Here is a 27,382-nt window from a genome sequence, read left to right as displayed (position 1 = left end):
ATACAAAATGACCTCTCTCTCTGTGCAAACAGACTAAGGGTCGGTTCACAAAAGGGTCAAACAAACAGGACGTTGCCTGTGAGTGCAGTGCAGTAGGGAGAGATCCCTTACACCAGGGGAGAGGCTGAGGAGGCCAATGATGCCTAATGAAGATAAACCAGGCTTCTGACCTGTCATACAAGAGTATCAAGTGGCCCCTGTCACTGTGTTGGCTCAGACTAATTATGTATGAGGGCAGCTGGACTGCTTAAATACGAGTGTGTGTTTGTTGTCCGTTGTGATCAAACTGTGATGGTTGACTGTGTAGTGCATATGTACTGTGAATACTACTATTTTTATAATGCACCTCCACACATGCATGATTAAATACTTGTCTCAATTTTCACATGAGCTCTCAATTTGTCTAAGTGCAAAGATCTTTGTAAGCGCTCTTTCTTCTCACCTGCTAAAGTCTTTCTCGGTCTCGAGCTCCTCCTCTCCGTGGCCCAGACGCAGGAGGTGACGCTCATCGATGTCTAGAGCCATGATCTTTTCAAACAGCTGGTTCAGAGCCTGGTATACAAAGAACAACGATCAAGCAAGGAAGCTACTCTTCTCATGTGTGAATATTTTTATTCATCGGATGTACAGGCATATAAATTCTGAAGCTCTTATTTCAGTCTCCATTAATTCATGCAGATTCTTCAGCTTTACTGCTGTTTGTAGTGTTCAGGAAACTTCAAAGATCAGTAACATCTGGGTGAAGACATGTTGTGTTGTGTGTGTTGGGTTAACCTGGTTTGAATGTGTGACGATGAGGGTCCTCTGCTCAGGAAAGTTGTGATAGAGGTTTGAGATGATCTGCACTGCAACATCTGTCTTTCCAGTACCTGGTGGTCCTACAACCTGGAGAAACGGAAGAAATTCTATCAAAAAAAAGACTGTAACAATTTCAGTTAATTTCAAAGACGTAATTCTCTAACTAACAAATATTCTTCTCCCATATTGATGAAGTAATGGTCTATTCTACCATCTACTATTCTTTGTATTTTATCATATTTTACATTTTTATCTGACCAATATCGAACAGAAACGGAGTATTGTCGGCTCATCCCTTGTTAGGTAGACAGTCTAGTGGATGTGACAGCTAGGCCACAGGCATGTCAGAATAGGCTATGTTATTTCCTAGGAGTTAGCCATGCTTGGATGGATACAATGCAATGTTGGTGTTGCCTGGCATGCCAAGACAGTCCCATTGATTGTGCAGATGGATGAAGAAACAGAGAGCTACTGAAAAAGCAGAGAAGCTGGAGGAGGTGTAAATATCTTATTATCTCAATGCTAGAAGCCCTTCATCACCACATATAAGTTACCACAAAATAGGTCTTATATTTACTTAATGGGAGTAAGACTCATTTATTGAATAAATATTCATGAAACAAGTTGGTCTTAGTCTGGGTCTCTCAGGTGAGCAAATTCTGCTAAAAATAGTGAGCACAATTAGATACCCTTGCATAAATCAGCACATAATCATCATCTTCTTGCTTTCCCTACATGAAAGCCAAACAAGGCAGGCTGGGAGGTAGAGTGTGTTTGTTATGGCTGCTAATGACTGTGACATATGCCAAGTAGGGAGGTTAGAGGGAGTGAGAAGAGGAGCAAAGTTGTTTTACGACTCTGCCATAGCCTTGTTGGTGCATTTACCTCAGATAGCTGCACAATAAATTACTCAGAGGCTTCGCTGCCAGCTCCCAATCACCAGAGCGAAATAGCACTTGTCAAAAAGTGTGAGTTACATAAGAGATACCAGAGCAGGCTGGAATGACATGGCTCTCGATGTGCATATAAACTCAACTACTGTTAATGTGATATTTTATATGTGGTTGAACATTTCACTGGGAATGCCAAAATTATAGATGGGATTTCAGGGGAATTTGTCAGCACTCAGTGATTGAGATAGGAGACATGAAGCATCAGCATATTTACTGTTGAGGGAATCCCCTTGGTATACATCACTAGGATTAATGACTGTAAGTCGGTTGGCTTTACAACAGCGAGCTGGAAAAGTATGAGCCAACTGTATCAGCGCTCACTGAGGCCGTCCAGACAGTATCACACTCACTTAAGGATATGCATGATAACTTTATATGTCTGGATTCAGACAGTTTGTCCTCCTATTTAAGTCCATCCACTATGTTCCGGACTTACTATGTCCATGTTATGAGCTGATTCTTAACAGCAACTCCAAGAGATGTTGTCCCTAAACCATAAGTTAAATCTTATATGACCAATTTTTTTTAACTGAATGAAGAACTGATAGAATGATAAACTCTTCTCCTGATGGGCCTCAGCAACTGTGAACCATGGCTCTTCCAATCAACTGCTACGCTGCTGTTTACAGTACCTGTGCTTTTCAAGCACTTTCCATTGCAGCGTATTCTGTGTAATAAACCATCTGGTGCATTAAGCAGGGAGAGTTTTGAAATGTGATTTATGATGTAAATCTGTCAGGGTTTTCTTTAGGGAGCTGAAATGTATCCTGAAAACACATGTCAGCATGTTACAAAGTGAATCACCAAATAACAAGTCCTTACCATGGTGAGACCTGGCTGCATCCCAGCCCGGATGGCTTCAATCTGGGTAGGAGTGAACTGAATCGTATTCCTGTAAAAAAAAGAAGAAAAAAAAAGCCGATATTAATAAAGCAAGTGATTAACCTAAAATGCTAAATGGCCTTGACAACATGAACACATTTGTTTTCAAATGTTTTCTTTTTAAGGTACTTAATGCTGCAGGTTGTTAGAAGTTTTTTGAGATCGTCTTGAAAGACCGACTGTCCCTGTGGACATGTCAAAATTTGAATATCAAAGCATAACCTAGAAATCCTAAACCATCGCCAGATGAGACTTAAATCTTGATGAAGCCATTATGCTGTAGTGCTCTAATGAGTACAGGAATATGAAAGCAACTTCTGTTCTCCTTTAATGGCATACAATCCATCTATTCATGTAGAGACACCACGGAGACAAAAGACAAATAAGTCAAACTAGCTGGACCCAGAATAGGGTAGTACCTATTGCATTCTGACTTGCACTTCTCTACTGAAAAGTCACTCTTTGCTGTTCCAACCAAACCAAGACAAAAATTGTGTCAAAAATCATTTGAATGTTCAGCTTGCTTTTAGAGAGAAGTAATAGTATAAAATAAAAACTGAACAACTTCTCAACTATTATCTTGTTATGAAGGCCTGAACCTTAGCGTTGACCGCTCACCTTTTGGGCTGGTTGTAGGGATATGGCCCACGGTTGGGAGTGACATAGGGCTCGACGATCAAGGTTGTGTCTTCCTCTTTGTTTTCCACTTCTTCATCTGCTTTTCTCTTCTTTCCTTTGTCTATTTTGTTTGAGACGGGAAACTTGATTCTGGAAACCATGTAAAACACAACATGTAGTATTATAGCATTAATTGTACCTAGTATGTACATTATATGAAAGATGAAAGTTAAAAAGAATAATACTCAACTTAACACTTGAGCAGTGTAAATCAAACATTCATTGAATCTTTGACTCTCACCTGAAAGGAGGGACTTGAAGGTCAGGATTGTCCTCAGTGACTTTTATGGTGCAGCCGGGGAAACATGAATGTAGGTGGTCCAAGGACAGAAAGGTATCATTGAAGTCCAATGCAGATATCTGATTTGGCATTTTGGAGTAGTGGGCACTGCCTGGGTCACCATAGCCAAGGATAATGTCGTGGAGCCAGTCAGGCACGACACACTCTGTGTTCATCAGATGTCTGATGGTCTCTAGCACTGCCTGAAACAAAAATAAATATACAATGGTTATAAAAACGTAAGAACTTGTAGGAAAGGCATGTCAGACAACAATCAACAAACAAGAGATGGTTTATCAGGATAAGAATATTTTGTGGTAGGCTGACTGGATGGCAGGTAATTATATGTCAGTTATATTTTCTAATGAGTGGCAAACTGTCAAATACCCTGTGCATAAAACAGTGTAGAAAACAATTTTTGTTTTGTCTGTGTCACACATCAAAGAGGGAGAAAAACACCTCTTGATTACCCATTACTTCCAGTTTTTCATATCCATGAAAGAAGTAAGGTTAAAAAAAAACATCTTAACCTGCTCTGACTGTGAACGACAGAAATGGGTGTGCAGAATTAGAAAAGGGAGATTTGACAAAACTGTAATGAGAGGCTCTCAAATAAGAGGAAGGATCCACACATTAGTATGATGAACTTCCATGAGCTGCCCTGGCCCTAACCTTGCAGCTACAATTCCAGTGAGAGTATAATATGTGCGATACATCACTCAGTAGTGGTGTTGGTGGGACCAGAGCTCAAGGTCTGAAGATAAAGCACTCAAATATGTTGCAGAGTGAGGGGTGACCTGTGTGCTTCAGAATGTAGTACAAAACCTTGAAATTATTCTCCTTGGGTTTTCGTCTCATGATGATGTTGAAAGTCTCGTAGGGGTCTTCAGTGCCACTCTGAATACTGCTGGTCATGTCCTGCTGATATTGGTTTGGGTCAAGCCAAACCCGGAATGTTCTGGCATCCCCTCGCAGCTTAGGCTTTGGTTCAGGTCCTGAAACAGAGTGGTGAAGAAAGCAAGGGTGTAATGATGAGGATAATCTGTAGCTTATTCTCAAAGGTAAAAATACGATTCACATTCTATTTTTTCATTAAAAAAAAATAGATCTCCATGTGCAAGAGCACAACCTCTCAGTAAAGAGGGTTACATGAAAATGTTTGTCAGACTACAAGCTTAAAACTCTAATTGAGAGTCTGTGTAATGAAGCTAGTGTAGCTATCACAGATGTCTAAATGGATTATTGTGTGAAGCTGCAGGACACAGAGCAGGACAATAAAACATGATGCATATGTTCATTCATGAATTTGTATGCGTCATTGTATTGGCCTCAAATTCATGAAAGACGATATTATATCATTCATGATCAAAAGAAATAGAGATGTTTTATTTTTCCCAACACGTTTGACAAGTGCTTGGTTACTGGTGTACCATCAGCCACTCGTTAGCTAGAGTACCACTTATCCTTGAGGATCTGAAAGTTTAACCAAGCCGACACCAGCAGTGCATGTTTTTTCCTGACAGGATGCCTATTAAAAATCTCTAACCTCTGCATATTTAATCCAAACAGATGAGAGGGGAAAGGGTGCTTCAGTACACAGATACATAAAAGGGGGAAAAAGTTAATACAGAATAGCAGTACTGTGGGCCACGGTAAATTAACAATCAGAGGAATTGCACTAGGACACGGGAAAGAACACACATGGTAAATAAAGCCCAGGACACACTACTCTGATAGTGGCCAGTCGATAACCACCCATATACAAATCAACAAACAAAAGAATATGTTGGAACATATTCTTGCTGAAAATAATAATAATAATAATAATAATAATAAATTGTGGTTCATGTTTTTATGCATATGACAAATATATTTAGCAGAACAAGCCCATTCATCTATTCATTTTGCTCTTACAGAGAAAAGTCTCGAGTCCGTTAAGTCCAATATATAAAAGTGGGGGCAAGACCCAAAGCTCTCAGGTGCTCTTGCTGACCTCGGGTTAATGGAATGTGAACAGGTCAGGTCTCCCTGTGATTGTCACCATGACAACACCAGTATGAACCTGTCCTGAGGACCAGTCAGTGGTTAATCATATATAGGAGGTGACGGGAAGATGGATGTCATGTGTCACTAGTGTGCATGTATGTGTTTGTATTTGTTACCCTCTTAGGACCCTTTCTGGCAAAACCAGGTCTTAATTAGGTCTTAATTAGGCAGACACTCCTCCTGTGGTTAGGTTAAGGTGATAGTTGGGCATGAACTAGTTATGGTTAAGTTTATAGGGACAGTGCTTAGGCTGTGTATGAGTCTGTGTGTATAATATGAGCATACCTTCTTCAATGACACGTCCTTTGTCATCCAGCATGCCCTGCACCTCACAGCCCCTCACATACGCCAGCCCAGTCTGATCAACAAAAGACTGGCGCCGGTCAAAGCGTGTGCCATAGAGCAGCATTGGTCGCACTGTGACCAGAAAGCAAACATCATGCTTCCGTAGACCTACAGGGACAGAAAGCATACAATTAAAAGGGATTTGAAGACATGGGGAGGCAAGGTGAGGCAGAGAATTAATTTAAAAGAGAAAAAGACACAAGAACAGAAAAGGGTGAGTGTCAGTAAAACAGAGCAGTAGTGCATGTGGAGGATTTTAATGGGGCAAGAAAAACTGTTCTGTCAGCATCTGCCTGATCTTTCATACATAAGGATCTAGGTATATGATAGAGCTAGTAGATGGAAGGAGGTAATCATTTGACGGAATAAAAAGAAAGACATACACATCAAACATAAAAGGGGATATTAAAAAAAATGACATCAAATTGGTATAGCTGACTTTTTTTTTAAAAAGCATGACCATTAAAGATCAAAGGCATGTGAACATGTCCATATCTTTCTCTTGAGAGTTTAAGATCATTGTGCACTTATGTTAAGTGAAGTGATGTCTTTCAAACCAGTAACATTATGTATAGTGTCTGTATGGAACATAAAATGTGTTTCATTTACATTGGAAGTTGAAACTGGGACTAACATTACCATGGACCGGACCGCATTCCAGTTGATAAGTCAAAAAACATGAATGCAAACTTGAAAAATGTAACAGTACTACATGTATGAATGACTTATAAAACAAAAAAGACTTAGGCTGACTTTCCAAGTTGGAAAATCTGACCTAATGACCTAAGGCATTCAATTTGAAAATGAGTTCCTACTCAATGGAATGCCCCCATTCTTACTTCTGACAGCAACAAGAACACACCAAATGTGTATGAATGGTAAGTATACCGAAATGACAGACAGACAATTACCTTCCCACTCGTGCTTGATATGATCTTGTACATTGAGGTTGACAGTGACATCAGCTCGAACACGAGCAGGCCAACTTTCTCCAATATTGGGCTTGGCAACTTCCACAATGGAAAAAGTGGTGATAGGCTGAGCCATCCTGGCCCAGCCTCCAAACACCACTCCACCATACTCTGATTGCCTAGTGTATAAAGAACGACACAACACGATGTTAGACAAGCACTACGGTCTGTTGACAAGAATGACAGGTGGATCAGGTGGATTTACTGCAGCATAAGGAACTAACTGCTTACTTATTTACTTCAGTGTGAACAACAAACGACTAATTCATTTGATCTATTTAGGCAAGAAAAAATAAGATATCATTGTCAGTGTGTGCAACAATCTCATTTGAAACTCAATCCCTATGTAGAATATAAAAAGAAATTTCACTCTTATAACTGCAGATGACCTTTTATTACATTTTCTTTGGGTACAGATTCACTGCATCTTCTGAACTTATAAATATAGTACCGATGAATCTAGACTATTAAGACTCTTCTGATGTAATGAAAGAACATATAATCACAAATTTTGCATTCAATAACCTCTCCAGACTTTATGAGCAGTATGACCTTATGACATCAACAAATAGAATCATCTTCCAACAACTTTGACCTTTTAAAGTCCAAGAAATTTGATTTTCAAAGTTTCTGGATCAATTGCACAGACATTTTTGCAGAAATATGGACATCTCACCATGGTTTCATACGCCAAATGACATCTTCTATGTCCTGTCTGATCTCATAAGTGGACTCTAGACGGAAGAGGTTAAAGTTCCTCAGCAGGTAGTCATGGAGAGTCAGGAACTGGAGATTCAGTTTAGGTAGTGCCAGGCAACCTGGGAAGAAAAACATGAATGGGCACACAGAGTGTATATTAAATTAAGATGAGTAATTACACTTCTTTGTCTTCCGGACTCTCAGTTTAGAGGTATCCACAGTGGATCATCTGCCTCCACCTTGCACTATCCCTTATGTCCTCTTTCGTTAAACCAACCTACCTCATTTCCTCCTTCACAACATCCATAAACCCTCTCTGTGGTCCTCCTCTTTTCCTCCGGCCTGTCTTCAACATCCTTTGTCCAATATAATCACTATCCCTCCTCTGCACATGACGAAACCATCTCAACCTCAAATCTCTTACTTTACTTCCAAACCGTTCAACCTGAGCTGTTCCTTAAATATGTTCATTCTTAATTCTGTCCATCTTGGTCACGTCCAACAACAATCTCAGTATCTTTGGCTAGGCCTTCTGTCAGACAGTTTTAGACAGTGCCACTGTATAATTGAATAATTACACAATATATGAGTAATTACACACAAACCTATAATACGTTCTATTCTTGACTTTTTATATTTATATTAGGTACAAACATATGAGTGGTCAGTTTTATGTAACTTCCGTTCTTGAATCATCAAGACTATGCAATCTTCTGAAGGTGTCCTTGCCTACTAAAGAGGATTCCCTGAGTAAGAGGTGCCAGTTAACTCCCTTGAGTGCCCTTAGGATAAGAGATAACACAAGATGTGGGTGTGCACTTGTGACGATGTGGGACTGGCAGAACACTGAAGATAGAATTTGGTCTCAACTCACTCAGAGAAACAAACACAGACGTGCAAACACAGTTACATTTAACACGTGCAAATGCACTTACCTTCGCCTGAGTAGTACTCTGTCGGGACAATGTTCTCATCCCAGATTATCTTCTCTGTTGGATAAAGGGGCATCTGGTTAAGCTGCTCAATCTGAGAGATTCTGCGCTCATGTCGCGACACCTATGTGTGTGTGGCAGAAAAGAGAGGGGGGCAAAGACACAGAGTGAAATTGCGTTAATGAACAAATGCTCGTCTGCAACTGGGCCTCACTGTTAAAGATAATTATCTTCTCTCTTTGTAGAAGACTGACCACTGAATAGGAAAAACAGGTTGTATCATATAACATACTAATGAAGCCAATTACAACTTGCATTACCCTTAATTTAGCCCCTCTGCTTTACACCTCGGTTGAAGACAATGTATGCTTCAAAACTGGCATAAATGTAAATGGTGATACTGCATATTCTGGTATACCAGCAGCTCACAATGGGTCCTAATGTGCTTATGCCTGGAAGGCCTGAAGAAAAGATGAAAAGATGAACAGATATTCGGTGAAAAGTAACAGAATCTCACCAGGAATTATTTGTAAACAAATTCTGTTCAATCACTTATTACATTTTATGAATTTAGCAAATACAGGTGTAATTCTGTAGCTACGATGCTCAGTTAAACATAATTTGGATTTTCTTCATGTGGATATTCATTTTAAATAGTTTCGTAGAACATTGCTAATAAGATAAAGAATTATTATTCTGTTGTGCGGGTATCTTTCTATTTTATTGCATTAGTCTGTGACTCGAGCACCGGCATTGTATCTGTGCCCTTCTGGTAAAAGTCACATTACATTAATTATTTACTTTGTCAAGGAGAATGATATCTGCTGCTGAATACAAACCAGCTCATCTGAAACACCAGAGGAAATAAAAAGCCTAAATGAGCCAAACACTAGCACTGGTGTAAAAGCAGTGCTACCTCAACCACCTTAAGCACATTTATGACTGTGTTTGCGGCATGCATGATTTGTGTAATCATGAGGTACAGTTCTGGTTCTGTGGCTCCTTCCTGTTTAACCCACCTGGTCAGGGATATTGGTTGTTGGGGTAACCTTAGGCCCACACAAATGAGACCCTGGCTTTGTCCTTTACAGCAATCCAATCACATAATTATGAATCAGTTATTCTCCACTGGGTTCTCAAAAAGGACCAAGGGAGGTCTGAGAGGGTAATTATGAATAACTGCAGGAGAGCCTTGAATAGCCCACTATGATGAAGAGGTCTACAACACATGCAAGAGTGTGTGTTGGGGAGACTGATAGGACAAGGGTCCAATAGATTCTGGAGGGGTTGAAAAAAAATAAAGAATTGGAAATTAAATAAACAATAGATGGGAAACCAGAGAGCTTAACCAGTGAATAAGAAAGGTAATAAATATATAAATAAACAGGCTTTTTATCTCATCAGCACTGTCTCCAACTCACCCTAGGTCACACAAATGCTCACATAAAGCAGTAATTGGATTAGAGGGCAAATTCAAGAGACGCCAGTGGAGAGGCAATCCTATATGTATTCTAAGGTCAAGTCATTTAATTAACGATTATATAAAGTAAGAAATACAAAACCTATTATGTTGCAGACTGCTGCTGACTGGCCAGTTACTGGAAAATATCTGTTCGCCAACATTGTTTAAAGGGGTGCACCAAAAACAATTATACATCTTTTATATTGCTTGTTGACAAGCAAACTGTACATGAGGTATTACTTCATTCCCTTGAAACAATCTCTTTACAGTCTGTTCTTGAAGGGCTGAGGCATTAAACATTGGTTGAGATACATATTCTCATATATCTATATGCAGTGCCTTTTTGACCACACACCAGTCACAGCCATTCATACTGTAGGCACAGTGGCCAGGAGCAATTTTGGGTTGTGTCTTTATCAGGGAAACATCAGCGTGAAAACCAGAGGAGCCAGGGATCAAACCCCAACTTTACAGATGGAAGATGACCTGCTCTACCCACCGAGACACAGCTACTGTATAACTACATTATATAACTGAAGATATGAGCTACTCTTTTGAGAGGCTACTGGTTTACATGGTACATTTGATATTTTTAAACACAACAGACTAAAAACAAAGACATAAATTTGTCATGATCGCTTAAAAAGCCACTCCACTGTGTGCGAAAGACATCATGGTCGCAAGTTTGACTCCACCCTGGCTGATTGTACTCAATTCCATTGTAAGTCGCTTTGGATAAAAGTGTCTGCTAAATGCCATGTAATGTAATGTAATGTAAAAACTCAAATGTACAAAACAATAAAAATGCCACTAACCAACAGCTCAAGGAGAACCTCCCTCTCATAGGTGGTGTTTTGCCCTTCAGACAGCTCTGGCAGCAGACACAGGTACGAAGCCACCTGGTGGAGCATATTGGGGCTGGACAGAAAGATGAAATGAACATGTGTGTAAGCAAGAAAATTACCATGTGCAAATGACATAATCAGGAAATACTCCAGAGTATGGATGACAATCACACAAATAACTTAGTACTGTACAAAGAACAAGACTCAACAACTCTACCTGAACCTGTGAGAAAAATCTTGTAAATGGTGGCAGTTGTTGATGCAGAGCCCAATGAAATTCTTTACGCTTATTATCATGATGGCACAAAGACTTAAATCCAGCACTGTTGGCGTGTGTGAAAAGAGGTTGAGGTGCACTGATGCGACAGGATTATGTAAATCAAAGCCCATCTTTCTTTTGAACGTCTGAGGTGTGTCTCTCTGCATACAGACCTGTGTTAATGAGGCTGACACACTGTGACACAGGCAGGGTCTGGTACATTGCAAGGGACAGGGACTGGACACATTGTGACAGGCCTGCACAGCGGCACGTGGCACTGACCGACTATATCAGTGTATCTGCATGCATTTTGCTTGTTGTGATGCCATGCTTGGCCAATGGGATAGCATTTCTGCCAATGCTGCAGTTTGGTGGCTCACTGGATGACCTGGCATAGGTCATGTGGACATTCCTTCCCTTAGCAACAAAATAACAGCAGCACAACAACAACTCACGCTGGGTAATAAAGATGACTAGACCAGGTCATGACTGACAGCTGAGCCACAGGCAGGGCAATTTAAAGATGTGAACTTAATAGTAACTGGTCCTCAGTTATTTATTTCCATAACCAGACCCTTGTTTAGATTTTAGCCAAGTCATTAAACGGAAATTGTGGTAGTTGTGTGTGTATTTTCATCACTTTATCAGAGAGACTTAAATGCATGCAACAAACATGTGACAACATGAAAAACCTCATGAGGCCTCTTTTTGACATTAAAAAAAGGAAACATGTAGTCATTTTTTGAAATTATATTTTCAGCATATTTCATTTTCTTGGTCAGATAATATCCTCATGCTTAAATAACTAATTAACAGAATGACATACACACATCTTACCAACAGTTTCTACATTTAAATGAATAATGTTCATCACATAATCAGCATAATTTTGGTCTGAAATGACACTCAGTATGTTTTTTTTGCAACTATAAGATGCCTCCATGTTTGTATGTAAAAGAATAGGTTTGTATATTTGTGTGGACAGGCTGTGTTTGTGTTTGGGGGAGCAATGCAGATAAATTCAGCATTGCTGGTGACTGGGAGCTAAGCCCATGGGTATTGCAGCTGGAATAAACTGGTATTAGTATTAGATGTTTGGATGAAAAGGGCCTTGATAATTCTGATTGGCATATTGTGAGTTACCCAGGAGCTCCTTTGGTGACAGTTGTGGAGCAGGGAACAATGCATTTCCGACTATATTCAAAAACCTAATTCTGGGAAAAGGAGCAGAGCTTTCAGAAAAGGATGAAATGTTTGAGCTAAAGTCTGCACCTGATTCAGCTCAGTTCGGCTCATACCCCTCTGCCTGACTTAAAGTAACTTGGTGTGCAGTTTAAGCATTTATAATCCACAACACAAGTTAAAAAGAGGTGAGGGTGATAGAAACATGAACTGCTAAGAGGAAATTTGTGTTGTTCCAACATGGCATCTCGGAGCAATTATGACAAATATACATAACATATCACTTCTGCACTAATAAAGACATAATGAGTCAGTCAGTCAAGTGCCTTAAAGAGTCAAAATGTCATGGCTTTAAGACCTTTGAAAGAGCTTGTGTCAGTAATTTAAAAAATAATGATATCCAAAGCCAAGAAAGGCGAGAAAATAAGCAATCAGAAATCACCAATAAATGAACGTCTTTTATCCTAGGAAAACCACACACTGGTTTAGTGGATAAAAGCGAGGGTGGTCCTTTTTGGCTCTTTAGCAAGCTAATATTATCTGACAAACAAAGCTGTTCAAAGAGTTTCTTCTCAAGCCACTGCAAATCGATTAAAGTAATGAGGCGTGCCTCTCTCTCTGGCTGGTACCAGCTGCCTGTTTAAGGGCTCACTTGCTGCCATTTAGCAAGGAAGTCAAGCAACAAAGGGTACTGCTGTACTGCAATATAGGACCAATATGGGTATAGTCACTGGATACATGTCACTGAGACTTCAGTCATCAGTCTTTTTGTACTCATTCTGTATCCAAGGGCGTTTTATTCGTAAAAATGAATTGTAAGGTTACTCACTCCAAATCATGCATTACCTCTCACCATAATCTCCATTCACAATATTCATTTCAGATGTTATCATTTACCTGAGCTGCCCAAAGAATTTGGTCAGGGATTCCCGAGTGTCTACAGAAGCTACATTTGACAGAGCAAAGTCTTGCAACTCTGGAAAGTGAGCAAAGGCTGCCCTCTGCAAGACAGAAGCAAAGAGCAAAACACAGATGTCACAATAATATTACTTATATTAACAGACCAGGACATGAAATGTTAATATGATGCAATACACGAGAATAATGTAATTCTTTTGAAGTAGATTACAAAAAAAAACATCATCACACAATAACTTCTGTTGCCTTTTTCACATCTTTACCTGCAGGGAGATGATTTTGTCATAGTGCAGGGAAGTCATCTCTTTCTGTGTAAGGGCATTTCCTGTCTGGTCATTGATCTCAAAGCCTGTGTAGAACTTCAGCATGTCCAACAACTATGAAGATGAAACAACAACACTTCCATCACTTCCATCCTTTTAAATGACAACAGGGGCGAGTGTGATCTCAAGGTGCATGTAGGGATGCAACGAATATAGATTATTGTCTAAGGAAAAACCCAGTTTACAACGACAACCAGGATTTGCACACCTTGGTTGACATCAAGCACTTTTCAAGGACTTTCCAGGACCAATTCACTCAATTTCAAGGACCGAATGTGCTCAACATTACTCGCTTATTGTTCTGCATGGAACCTAACGTCAATTATGACTAGACCTAGTCAACGTACATCAAGCAACGCATGTGGCTGACGTCGTAACAAACAAGGGTATACCAGCGACGGGAGACATTTACCTAAATGTCAACTTAACTTCCTTAAAATTCAAGTACTTTCAATGACCCATGTCTATTTAGGCGAGTTTCAAAAACTTTTATTTTGAAATTCACCAACTTCCATGGTTTTCAAGGACCCGTGGCTGTGTTTGATTCACTACTGTACCAGCTCTGTGTTTCATTAAATAATTTGAGCCATCAGTTATCTCCAAGGTGTGAGCAAGGTAATGCAGGTGGGCCACAAGAGGTCAATACAAACTAAGAATAAATGTTTATGGGCAATTTAATGATGAACACTTTTAAATGTAGGTACTATTGTTTAATAATATCTTCAATTTCTAGGCAGGCGGAGTTTTGTTGCATACCAGCACTTCCTACAAGCTGTCACGTGGGGACCACATGTTATATAAAAGAATGAACACATCTGAATTTTATTGGTTGAGGCACTCAGCTGTTGGAGACAGAGATGAACTGTGCAATAGCAGTGCAGGTGTAGTCTGGCGTCTTGTCAATAGTTTGCTCTTTAGACTGGACTTTGAGGAAATTGCTGCTACAGCTCACACATCAGGGGGATTTAATTGATGAATTTGATGAAAGATGCAGATGGGCAGTTTGAAAGCACTGTCTGTGTGCGATCTGTAGAATCAATCGAGGTAACAATAAAGTTACACCTATTTTTTAATTACTGACTGTTAACTGTCATGGGTGTCACTCTTTCAAACTGATAGTTGTTACTGACTTGAACAGTTTTGTGGCACAATGACACAAGAGAATACATGACAAATAATGTCTTCTACATATTTTTAATGCCATTAATTAAAATTAAAGTAAATAATAATGAAACTGTAGAAACAAGTATTGTTTCGTTGGTGGATTCTAAAGATCACACATAGAAGCAATTTCGAACTCCATAGTTATTTGCTGCACAGTAACAGACTGACCTGTGTGTGTGTGTGAGAAAAGAGCGAGCAGCAGCAGCAGTTTCAAAAGAGCAGATTGTGATTAAACACCTTGCTACAGCTGTGCCAGTTAACTCACCTGCAGTGGTGCAACTAAAGCAGCTCCACTATGCACCTCCTGTCTCCTCAACAGCCATGCGGCAATTTACAAAACGCAGATGGGCTAATTTATTTATAATGGAATCACAATGTTGAACACAATACTTTTGAAATCATTAGAAATACATAATATGACCGGAAATGTTTGATCCTTGTGTGTTAATTGCAGTTGTCATTTAAGGTGTTGGTGGCCCACACACAATTTTTAGACTTTGAAATGGGATGCAGCAATTTTAGCTTGGGAATGGCTTGTTTAGACAGTGTGGCTATGTAGTTATTTAATTTTGAGTGGCAAAAAGCATAAATGGTACTACTACTATGCTGGAGTGTGGTCCATAGTTCTGCATAACTGATCTTGTATTTGCACCATACTGGCATTCAACCTGCAGTCTGACAGTTGCATCTGCAGTAATTAACCAGAAACACTCACTGTAGCTGAGCTAAACAATGGTAAATAGTGAAATGAGTTGCATCCCTAGGTGCATGTGCATGCAAAGACTGTAAATGCATACATTCTTTTCATGCTTGTGTGTGTGTTCTACCTGGCAGAAGAGGTGTCCCTCCTTCTCTCTCTGGGTGAGGCTGGACAGATGGCATCTTACCACCAAATGAGAGTCATCCATCACTGTATTAAACCAACGTCTGGTGGGAAGCAGGGCCTAGAATTACAGAGAATGTATGCTTAGACTACATTCTTACAGCTGTGGTTAACAGAACGACAACAATATGCAACAATGCACTTCATATAAAAGGTAAAAAAAAAAAAAAGCTGTCTAAGTAAAACAGAACAAAATAACTGAGGATGATACAAAGTCCAAAGACCAATTTCATTTTGAACTAAATTTAGATGACGCCTCTCATCAAGGAAAAACGGATGTGGTAGCGTATAAACTGACACCTCTCTCAGGGAGTCAAAATAATCAATTCATTCAACAACAACCACAGTTCCCAGAATCTGGACCATTATTATCTATAAATCCTATTGATCCATAATCTTTTCTTGTCTTGAGGTTGCTTTAAAACACATAACAGAGGAAAACAACACTGTGAACTGACAGTCAGATGTGAAGACAACAGGAATAAAACTAGCTCAGTGGCGAATTGTTACTTGATGTAGTGCAGAAAACATGACATGAAGGCAAAAGCATTGAAAATCTGTCAAAATTAGATGACAAATGCGCTTTGGTTGAAAAGCAGAAAGCCCAAGTGAGAATGTGAGTGGTGCACACAGCAAAAAAGGAGTCTATTACATTGTAAAGCCTATAAGAGAATAAGTGCTCTGAGGAAAAAAAGAAATTGAGCATCAAATACTGAACCCCCCAAATATCCATGATTCATTTAATTGGTTACGACTCTTCAACAACTGCAGTTCTACCTAAACGCTGGAACAGATACCTTTATACGCAACAGCCATCTTTGATCTCAGCACAGTAGTGACAGCCAGTACAGAAGAGGCATAAAAAAGAGGATATTTTTTTCCCCAGCATTCATTTTCAGGTGGTCATTAGAGAGAGGAAGTATGGATTTCAGGCAACTGAGGCTTTGTAAAAGGATAGTGCTAAGGGACAGGAGGTGTCTCTGGAGACGGTCAGCTTGCCGACCACTAGCTGCTGCCAGTAACACCAAGGCTGGCCTGTCAGCAGACAGCCAGATGAAATCTATTTGGCTTGCTCGTAGCGGTAGAATTGCAAAGGCAGCATCAATGTTTTGCGACATCGTGCCTTCATTTCAGATAGCCAACTACATGAAAAGTGTGCCTATTGATTATTATTTCTTTTGAATGAAGCAATTTAGAGGTTACTGGTGCTTACCAATCCATGGCCCACAGAATCACAAGTCTTACACTGAATCTCAGACATGAAAACCGATCCAAGTAAATATGGTCAGAGGAGCTGCAGGTATTATTAAATATATGCAAATCTAGTTAACGCCAGTCTTGAACACCAGCATTACCACTGCTGCATTTTACCTAAAAACATTTAGGACAGCAGATTTGTAGTCAACAGCTAGTAAGACATTTGATAGTGAATTAAGCACTCCATACAGTGAATAAATAGTGAGCCTACAGTTCCTTTAAACATAAAGATGTTTCTCTTAGATCTTAACATTTCATCAAGCAGACACTGCCCATCACTCTACACCTTAAACCACATGTCAAAAGCCAGGCTGTTGGGCTGAAAATAACCTCTCTTGCTCTGATCAAAGACTCCCGTTTCAAATCCTGCATAGCTTTGCAGACAGCAATGACAGTGACGCATTGGGTGGAGCTGAGACTGGACATTCATCCACTGCCTGTTGACCTGAGTAAGCTATAAACATGAAGGACAAAAGGCAAATGAGCTCTGCAGAATCAGATGTCCACACCACTTCGTTCATCAAGATAATACGATTAAGCATTTATACCACAAACCTCGACACTCTAATGCACACATACAGTGACAGTTTAGGTGTGCATCATATCTTAATGTTACCATTAAGAGTATGAGAAGGTTAAAATGACACAAAAACATATTTATTTAAGATTATGGAATTTTAGGTGATGGCTTACCTCTAAGTCAATCATGAGTTCAATGAATCGCTCACAATAATGTACTTTGTCCATGGATACAGGCCCTATGGAAAAGGAACGAAGACCACAGAGGTGAGCACTTCACTTTACATCAGAGAATTCATGTTGTCAAAGACAGATACAATCTGACAGACATGTAGACATAACGATATGAACATGTGATGCTAAAAAAAGATATAGAGCGGAGCCATGTAGCAGTAGAAAGGAGGTTGTGTAGTTATCACCAAAGACATGAGGGACGCAAACGCATGTGGACAACACCCACCATGTTGTCATGCTGAGTGTGAGCCTCACGATGAGATACTGCAATGCCAGCACAGCAGCATGCTGGGACCTCAGCCCTCATTAAGCATGTTGGTGTGCGTGTGCTGGTGCGTATGCAAGTAGATACATGCAGCAAGTATCAGAGTGATGAGGCTCCCGCTGGGGTTTAGATCATAATCTAGTCTGTCGGTTTTGAATTCTACCTAAACACACAGATGCACATATTCTGTTTTTAGCATTCAGGTGGGGGGTCTCTGTGTCAGTCTACATTACAATATAGTAGTCAGTGCCGGTGGCTCCATGGCAGCTGGACCACATGCTCCTTCAGTGGCTGCACAACTTAGAAGGAGGGAGAGATGGAACAGAAATTGTGATGAAAGAGGTAATATTGTGTTTCACACTGCTACCGCGGCCCTGAGTTGAAGAGATGTGCTCTCTCTAAGCTCTAAGCTTTAAAGCCTAAGCACATTTATCATGCTGGGAATGGTAACAAGAGAACTTGCAAAGACATCTTTGCAGTAACTCAGGATTGTAATTTTAATCAGAATTACGAAGAGGAATTCAAAACCATGGATGTATTTTTTCTTATTAAAATACAACCCAGATATTGTTGCTAACAACATTCCATGTTAAGTCATTGGATACAATAACACAGAGATCCTGAGGGAAATAAGAGCTTTACCTGATGGTGGAATTGAGGCAAGAACACCAAGGAATTTTTTAATGAGAGCCGAGAGAAATGTCCTTTCTTTTTTTGCCCTGAGAAAGTCACAAAACATAGAAAAAAAAAATCAGACACTGCTTAGAAATATGATTTCCTAAAATGTATAAATCTGAACAGCAAGGGGACAGAAATTACTGCTCAGCTGCATCAGCATCCATTTTTTCAAACTTCTTCTTTATTAGATTCCAGAATTTCTGCAACTTTGGAACTTTCTTCAGCTCATGTTGAAGTCTGGACTGAAAACAAAACAATATTCGAAATTAATTTAAAGATCTCCCTCACAACAAGAAAGCAATTATTACCATTGACATAATAAAACATTGTTATCATACATGATACATCGTCATACATGCCAATAATCAACAGCAAAAAACTGAATAAAGCTAATAGGTTGGCGTCTTACTGGTAAGAGGCACAGCCACATGGGTAGAGAGATGAGCTGCTGCACCTGCTCTCTGATCAAATCTACCTCCTGGGAGAGAGAACAAGAGAGGGGGAGAGGAGTGAGGAGGGAGATATCAAAATGTACTACCTATGACAGATTTTTTATTACACTTCATCCCATAATAAAAGCCTGCAACTAAAATATTTAGATGCCTTTATATGATACAATCAAAGTGCAGCAGGCTATCACAGCAGATTTCAAAGTGAAACATCTGCAGAGCTTCCCTGTGGTTTAAATGCAGCTATGGAGGATACAGATGGGTGCAAGTTGAAACAAAAATAAACTGACTAGTCTAGGACTGCCACCTAGTGGACATTAGAAACAACAAACACTTCCATGCGTGAATAACAATGTGCATTGCTGTTAACAGACAAAAACACTGATTATTGAAATGATCATTCTATTACCCTAGATTTATAATTAAATACGTAATAACAGTTATCTGTCCTAACTAAAATGGAACCCAATCACAACCCAGATTTACATGAACAAGTAAATATATAAAAATGAAAGAAATTCATCTGGTGTGGTTTATATTACAAAGGTTATATATATTACACGTATATAAACTACTAAATCTTTTAGATGTGATGTTAAGAATAAAAGATGCAGACTTTCAGTAATCGTTGTACTTGCTGCACGTACATAAACATGCTCATTTATCCTGCTTGCAATGGAAAAATACCCAACAGAAATGCCAAAATGTAATAATTCACCATTAGGTAAGTCCAAACATTAGATATCAGCAAAGTGGTGCTTACCAAACTGTTGAAGCAGTGGTCCAGAAAGACCAGCAGCACAGTTTGTTCCTTCAGCGTGAGGCCAGCTTCCTCACCTGCCAAAACAGCTTCCATCACACACTTGAAAAAGAAAGGGAAGTGGCTGGGTTCCTTCTTGAATACCTGATATATACAAAAGAAAAAAGATGGTGTTGAACATGACATGACAATTTGTCTAATCCTAAATAAGTAATTGATTTTTTTTTGTACCTCCCAAGCTGGGACATTCTCTCTGAATTTCTCATTGACAATGCAACAAATGGACATGAGGAAAGCGTTGCTGGATCCCTCTGGAGTGTAGTTCACCCACAGGTAGTTCTCAAGGTACTGGCTGAAAGGATAAGATGGATGGCAAATAAATGACAAATGCATATCCATTCACCAAATGCTGATTTCTCTCCTTTTATTTAGTAAGTAGAGCAAATTTAAGATATTTCACCTGAACTCAAGCAGCATGATTTTTCTGATGGAAAATCTGAAAACACACAAGAAAGACAAAAACTGTAAATTTGATTTTTAAAAGGCACTCAAAGCTAAAAATGTAATTTGTCATTTACTTACTTGGCCTCGAGAATTTCATTTTTATAAACATCTTCCATCACCTAAACAAACAGACATGAGGAGTTTAGGCAAACAAATGAATATGTTTAACTTGGGTTATTTGATTGGTAAACTGTTAGAAATTATGATTAAACAAATAAAAAACATAAAGGTTAAAATCAATCAACACACACAATACTTGTAGAGCAAACAAATATGTCCACTTCCTACTAAAATTATACACATTGACATCGTTAAGATATTGCAATGGAAATACCTCACCTTGGGGTCAAATGGTAGTTTATTCTTTGCATGGGGAGCCCAGTATTTATTGGCCAACTGAAACAATAATTAACATTAAACAAGTGTTACAGGATAGTGTACATTTGGAAAACATTCATGTATAAATGCAAAGAACTTCTGTCTGTCTTTCTAGGGCAATTTCACAGGCTTCAAACTTGGCAGGTGAATTGCTCCAATGTCTGTGGATAAGATATGCAAGAGATACTGGCAAAACTTTTTTAACATCTACCACACTAGTGAAGGTCTAATAACAACCATGTAGTATCTCCTAAAAATGTACAGTTCAGATTCTCTTTAACGACTAATGTCACAGCACTTGAAAAGACATGGAAGAGTTATTTCAACACTCATGGGTGTAGTGTGCATGTAAAGTGTAGATTACCTGAGTGACATAATCTGCGTTGATCTGCGACACAGAAGGGGCTGCAGCCTTTTTAGCGGGGGTTTCTTTCTCCATGGTGGACCTTCAACAGCAGCTACAATGGCGACTGTAAGGTAAATAGCAGAAATACAACATGTCGTTTGAGAGCGGCTACATTTATCCAACGTAACCAAACGCAATAACTATCAAGGTGGCTATTTGACTTAAAAAGCCAGGCTTTAAAAACAGTGCGCAACTACGTTTAACGCCGGGTTTGTTGAGGTTTAAGTTAGATAGCTGCAGTAAGACGTTTACTTGAATAAGAAACATGAAGTGAGTATATTTATGAGCAAGACTGTAAAGACTTATAGTGTTTTTATCAACCAAACAAAATAACAAAATAGCCTTACGTAATAACAGTTAACAATATCAGGTGGTGAGCTAAGCTAATAGGCTCTTGACACTATGATACAGGTAAGTCCAGTAGTTTTGTTGATATGAGTTCAAACATTGTTCCACAGCGAACACAACAATGTGATAAAATAAACTCACTAACCTTTATTTGCTTTACAGCAAAAGAGAAGCGCTTGTGACCTGCTCGATACGCATGTACACAACTAAAACGCGCTGTTTGCGAACAACTTCCTCAATGGGTCCGTCTCAAAAATCGTCCCCAGGCACATAGCGCACGTCTTCTGTTCCGCTCTCGTTATACGACTCGTCGTATAAAAACGTTATGGGGAAAATGTATTCTGACTTCATAGAACATTGGACTCCTACAAAGTACACAGACTTTTAAAAAAATGTTTCGAGGAAAGTTGTTTTAATGAACAGCCAGAATATTTATATAATTTACAACAAAATATCAAATTAAATGTTAAAAAAACAACTTTTGGTTGAAATAAGAAAAATACTGATTACATTTGAAATCACATCAAGTATCAAGTATCAAATACTACACATGTATAAAACATGTTGTGATCATCATAAAAACCATTTTATAACAAAAATCCTGATCATACACAGCAGTGTATACAATACATTTGATTATTGATGAGTCAGTCTGTGTTTTCTGGCGTGTGATGTCTGGGTAAAGGTTTTGCCACAAATGTCACATCTAAAATGGCCTCTGGCGCGTGTGGACATTGTAATGCCTGTTAAGTTTAGAAGGAGACACAAAATGTTTGAAGCAAATGTCACACTGATACTTCAGGGCAGAAGTTGTAAATTTAGGAACTGCACAAAGATGTTTCTTGAGATCCTGTTCGCTCGTTAAGTTTACAGCGCACTTGCCGCATTCAAACACTGTTGACGGTTCGCACCAGTAAGCACTGAGTACCTTGTTCTTGTCTAAAACAGCTGTGGCGCTTTTATGACATGGTATTTCTACATTATGCATATTACCCTTGTGTTGATATAACATAGCTGCACCTGAAATAGCTTGATTTTGGATTAGATTATTCATCTCACGGTCAAGCGCTGAGGGAAATGAATTACTACAATGGTCTGTAGCCTGATTGTAACCAATTGTAGTCTCATTTAAAGACCCTGATTCAATATCCTCTTTAAACCCTACTGACAGCCATGGAGTATCTATTGCCTCTGTGATACAAGAGACATCTCCAACACGAGAATAACATGACTCCATCTGCTGTCCCACTGCTCTCACACTGAAATCTGTATTATCAGTGAGATTGTCCATGCATTTATTCCGGAGGTGGGTGACATTTTCTATTACTCTGTGAGTTTGATGTGAGGTCCTGCTTTCCTGTCTGCACCTGTGCTCATGAACCATCAGATGACAACGCTGGGTAAAGGTTTTGCCACACAGAGCGCATTTAAACGGCCTTAACCCAGAGTGAGTAACCAAGTGCCTTGAGAGTTTGTATGAAGAAGGAAAGTTCTTACAGCATATTCCACATGTGTGAAGTTTCTTTGTTTTACTTTTCGAGTTCGTCTTCGGGCTGTTCGTCTTTCCTCTTTTACTCACAGCACTGACTGAACTCATAGCAGAAGTATTTGCAGACTGCTGTGGGGTTGGGACACTGACAGTGATCCTTGGGTAAAGCTGCTGCTGACAACTTGTTTTAAGTTTCTTGATGTTCACCTGTCGATTGACTAGTTTTGACAGTTTCCTGTTACAGCGTGTCCTTTTATGTCTTTTCAGATGTGAAGTTTGCCCAAAAGCTCTACCACACTTAGGACACGGAAACGGCTTCAAGCCTGTGTGCACCAACTCATGCCTTTGTAATTTAGAAGCACTCTGGAAACACTTAAAACAGTGGAAGCACTTGTGTCGTACATTGCCAGGATATTGCATTGATTCAGCCATCTGGGTGCCTTTTATGTTAACCTTGGAAACCTTTCTGAAGTGTAATGTCTCATTTTTGTTGAAGGTATGTGGGAAGATTTTGTTCCTTGATTCTCTTTCGCCATTATTCTGAGCAATTACTATAGAAGAGATCTGATCGATTTGTACTGCAGTACATGTCTCGATTTCCTTTTTTGGCACTAACATTTTGTTGTTCGGGACATCTGCTGCAACCCTTTCGTTAAGCCCACCTGTGCGTGAGGGTGGACGATTGATATACAGCGATCGCTGTTTCTGATATCTAGACCAGAGATGTGTGCGAGAATGGACCCTCAAGTGTGTTTTCTGTTGAAATCTCTTTCCACATATCTCACAGTGGAATGGCCTCTGTCCAGTGTGAGTCAGTATGTGCCTCTGAAGTTTTGATCCCGATGGAAAACACTTTGAACACATATAGCACTGATGTGAGGTATTAATCTGATTACTGGGGCAGGTGCTGCAGCCTTTCCTCCGGCGTTTTGTTGATAAAGCATCCTGAGAAGAGGAGGCATCCCAAAGTTCTCTCCATGATTCTGGTTCAACAAAGATGCTAGAGTCAGTCCGATCTGCATGACTACCTTCAGCTACACGTCTATTTGCTTCAGAATCACAGATTTCCACATCATTACTGTTAGTCATAGACCTGGTTTGCACAGAGCGTCCCAATTCTTTACTTTTCTGATGAATTTTACAATGACGTATTAAATTCACTTCTAACCTAAAAGATTTGTTGCAGCTCATACACCGAAAGGGTTTCATATCTTTTTTTGTGAACTCTTGTTCACCTGACCTACCACAAACATCCTGACCGTTACTGCTTGTAATTAATGGTTGTTCTGGTTTTACAACCACATCCAACTTGATGTCAGTCTTATTGAGGTCATTCACAGTATTTACACTTGTTTTACATTGTAACTTGAGTTCGATTGATGAGTTCAGGTGACTGGAAGGTTCATGAAGTGATAACCGAGTCTGTAAATTGGAGGTTTTTTGGTTATGTCTACTTTCTGCATTGACCCTAGAAAGTGGACATCTATTTTCTAAATGAGATTTCAAGTGTACCTTTTGCGTAAAGGTTTTCCGGCAAACTGTACATGAGTAGGGTTTCTGTCCCGTATGTGTCAGGAAATGTCTTTGCAATTTGGATGGTGAACAAAAGGTTTTAAAACATGTACTACACTGGTGTCTCTGAGCTAATTTTGTTTTATATGATCTTCTCAAGTCTTGTGGCTGCAAGCACTTTTTCAAATTAATCTTCAATTTAGAAGTCTGGCCCCTCTCTATTGACTTAGATTTGTTATGAATTGGTGAATGAATCCAAAGCTGAAGAGATGAACTAAATGACTTCAGGCAGACTTTGCATGTGAATCCTTTGAGGCTGCTGCAGATAGATGCATCCATGTTTGCAGAACCACCTTGAACTTGATGTACTGGGTCCATATCACATGAGATGCTGCTCTGGGTGACCGAACCATCATTTACATGTGCCACATTTGTTGTTCTATTTCCAGTCTCTGACAAAGGAAGACATGACTTGTGAGTTACAGTTCCTCTTTTCCATTGTGGCTGGGAGAACGCAGTAGAGAACACAGTTGATGGCATTGTAGCACAGTTGCCAATTGTGCTGACTCCTGCAGCTGGTTTTTCACAGTTTGGTTTCTTCTGGTCATTTGCCAAATTGCCCCCCGGTTGACTGACTCCTGGAATCTGTGAATCGTGGACATTCAGCAAGTGAGTTTTTAAATGCACAGTTTGTGTGAAGGCTTTTCCACAGACTTTACACATGTAGGGCTTCCGGCCAGTATGGACAACCTGATGTCTCCTAAGTTTATATGGTGATGGGAAAGATTTTTGACAAACTGCACACCGATGCATCATGACGTCACCGTGGACGACCCTTTTTGCTCGACCTATGACAAAACATATGGTATAAAACTTGAAAGCAAGGCAGTGAAAGTGGGACATTTTACAACAATTAAAATACTCTTACTTAAATACAATATTCAATTAAAGCCAGTAACTTATAAAGTTATAAATCTAAATAAATAAAGATTAGTACATCTAAAAAACACAAGTAATTGCAAACAATTGAAGTGCATGCTAACCGCCATTGTTAGCAGAAAAAAAGTAATTTAAAATCACAAAAAAAAATAAAGAAGAAATGTCGAAACCACCTACCTTACTAGCTACCTAAGCTTGTGTGGTATGTGTCAAAGACACCTACTATAACACTACAAGTATCCGTTATTTATGGACAATGTGTGTTTCGTATTGCCTTAGCTTTCATGCTAACGGTGCAACAATCTCTGACGTCATACCGGGAAATGAAAGGTACGTTCCTCAATGTGTACGACGGGAAACAAATGTCTTTGGTTCCTATTCGTGGCAAATGTGCAGATGTGAACAGACATCGTTCCATGGAAACTATTAAGTATTTACTTTTAAGTTGTTTTAATCGAAGATTTCAAAAATTGTTATCATGAACATGGGCATTATTTGAAATGTCTAATGAAATCAATCCACTTCAAACACAACGGCTATTTTATTTCACCCTGAATTTCACCATGACAACAAATGTTTTTGCAATTAGACCAGTGTGAAAATTTGCTTTAAAATATATACTTTTATACAACCAAAAGATGTTATATTGGACTTCAACTTTCCAAACAACTGTCACAGTCATAAGGAAGTATTCTTTGCATTAGACAATTACAATCAATCAAATTGGTTATTTTCATCCAAATCACATCCAAATGCATCATAAAGGAAATATTAATACAGTATAGCATAGTTCTTTGTCACAGTCAAGTTTCAAATAATTGAACATGAACTGTGAATCATTGTATTGCTTTAAGAATACATTAAATATAGTCTGGAATAGTGTCAAATGCGGGCAACTGTACTTACAATGCACAAGGTGCATGTGCTAAGAAATATGAAATATGAAATATCCCGGGTATTGGGCTCCGAGAAATAATTGTGTTTAACCAGTGTTGGTTGCAGCAGGTGGATTGTCAGTCCAGATCACCTATTAAATAGAGGTCGCTCTTATTTGACACATATATCATTCTTTTTTTCAAACTACCTGTTTTCCCTAAAATGTTCATGTAAAATGTCTATGAAAAGAAATATTTTTTGGTTTTAAACCCTGACAAAAAGTAAAATCAGTAAGATTCGCATCTAGATTTTTAGAGATAAACTCCACATTTTGTTTTTCTTTAATCTCCTAAAGTGATCCAGTAAAGTAGAGGCACATGTTCTTATGCTGCTTGGATTTTCTTATAAAATGTTCTACTCTGCTGCCTTTAAGTTGCACTTTTTAGGTTGACCATGAGAGGGCAGCAGACACCACTCAATAGCATGATATGGCTCGACAGTTGCACAGGCAGAATGAGTTTTATTGTAAGTCATTGAAGTGGCCATAAATATATGCTTTTACATGTCATGAAACTAAAACAATACATTACGACACAAAATGAGGCAAACTACCAAAAACCACAGCCACTGAACCAAACCAGCCTCAATGTCAGGAGGCATTTTGTGCAGCAAGGTTACTCCTGAACTAGGCTTCCCTACTGTAGCCCACTGCAATTGGGAAACTGAGTCACACACATCAGCCTCTTTGGCCTGGGGGAAGAAAAACAGAGTTAAAGTCCACGTACGAGGCCACAATGACAATGGCCGCAGGCTGGTACGCTGCACACGAAAGGACAATGCTAGCCACAACAGCTAGTTTGTTTGCACAGTGGTTGCAGGTCAGCTTGGTTGAAAATGTATATTTGCCAAAAACTCATGAGAAAACCAAATGTCACCCTGTCTTTTTTCATTTTGTGCGGGAACACAATGGGAAGGACACAAACAAGTGTCTGCCACAGGCTTTCATACTGGCTATGATGAGGCTTTGCCTAGTTTGCCTAGAAACATGCTCACTGAAAGACTGACAAGTGACCGCCATGTACTGAATTTTATTCACAGTGCTCCTGTTTTTACTGAAATTATACACCTTGTATTTGAATGAAATCTTA

The 27,382-nt window shown here is 39.3% G+C and overlaps 2 protein-coding genes across 2 annotated transcripts in view; both read right to left on the bottom strand.

Annotated features, from left to right (window-relative positions):
* aqr (aquarius intron-binding spliceosomal factor) overlaps positions 1-21,655 on the bottom strand; it is a 42,007-nt gene extending 20,352 nt beyond the window's left edge. Inside the window, exons 1-25 of the mRNA XM_044047387.1 lie at positions 21,564-21,655; positions 21,029-21,134; positions 20,626-20,682; positions 20,365-20,405; positions 20,243-20,278; positions 20,014-20,134; positions 19,786-19,926; positions 18,983-19,051; positions 18,715-18,815; positions 18,538-18,614; positions 17,571-17,635; positions 15,565-15,681; positions 13,514-13,627; positions 13,230-13,333; positions 10,862-10,964; positions 8,588-8,708; positions 7,630-7,771; positions 6,894-7,072; positions 5,923-6,090; positions 4,417-4,586; positions 3,553-3,794; positions 3,252-3,401; positions 2,574-2,643; positions 775-885; positions 443-552 (exon numbers count right to left, since the gene is read on the bottom strand). Of these exons, the coding sequence (XP_043903322.1) occupies positions 443-552; positions 775-885; positions 2,574-2,643; positions 3,252-3,401; positions 3,553-3,794; positions 4,417-4,586; positions 5,923-6,090; positions 6,894-7,072; positions 7,630-7,771; positions 8,588-8,708; positions 10,862-10,964; positions 13,230-13,333; positions 13,514-13,627; positions 15,565-15,681; positions 17,571-17,635; positions 18,538-18,614; positions 18,715-18,815; positions 18,983-19,051; positions 19,786-19,926; positions 20,014-20,134; positions 20,243-20,278; positions 20,365-20,405; positions 20,626-20,682; positions 21,029-21,103 (2,684 nt within the window). The 5' untranslated portion in view covers positions 21,104-21,134; positions 21,564-21,655. The remainder of the gene's footprint in view (positions 1-442; positions 553-774; positions 886-2,573; positions 2,644-3,251; positions 3,402-3,552; positions 3,795-4,416; positions 4,587-5,922; positions 6,091-6,893; positions 7,073-7,629; positions 7,772-8,587; positions 8,709-10,861; positions 10,965-13,229; positions 13,334-13,513; positions 13,628-15,564; positions 15,682-17,570; positions 17,636-18,537; positions 18,615-18,714; positions 18,816-18,982; positions 19,052-19,785; positions 19,927-20,013; positions 20,135-20,242; positions 20,279-20,364; positions 20,406-20,625; positions 20,683-21,028; positions 21,135-21,563) is intronic.
* Positions 21,656-21,907: 252 nt separating this feature from the next.
* On the bottom strand, positions 21,908-25,676 carry LOC122782547 (zinc finger protein 770-like). Its single transcript, XM_044046932.1, has 2 exons — positions 25,536-25,676; positions 21,908-25,267 (listed from the first exon to the last, which is right to left on the bottom strand). Exon 2 carries the CDS (start codon positions 25,233-25,235, stop codon positions 22,125-22,127), a length of 3,111 nt encoding a protein of 1,036 aa, XP_043902867.1. The 5' UTR covers positions 25,236-25,267; positions 25,536-25,676; the 3' UTR covers positions 21,908-22,124.
* Between the last annotated feature and the right edge of the window lie 1,706 nt (positions 25,677-27,382).

The sequence above is a fragment of the Solea senegalensis genome, linkage group LG16 (genome assembly GCF_019176455.1).
Source record: "Solea senegalensis isolate Sse05_10M linkage group LG16, IFAPA_SoseM_1, whole genome shotgun sequence".
In the NCBI taxonomy this organism is placed as follows: Eukaryota; Metazoa; Chordata; class Actinopteri; order Pleuronectiformes; family Soleidae; genus Solea; species Solea senegalensis.
The sequence above is the reverse complement of the archived record's forward strand: the minus strand, read 5'-3'. Positions and strand labels throughout refer to the sequence as shown.

Bases quoted from the DNA above. Each gene is read 5' to 3' on its own strand.
- LOC122782547 (XM_044046932.1), bottom strand. From the start codon at position 25,235: ATGATGCATCGGTGTGCAGTTTGTCAAAAATCTTTCCCATCACCATAT.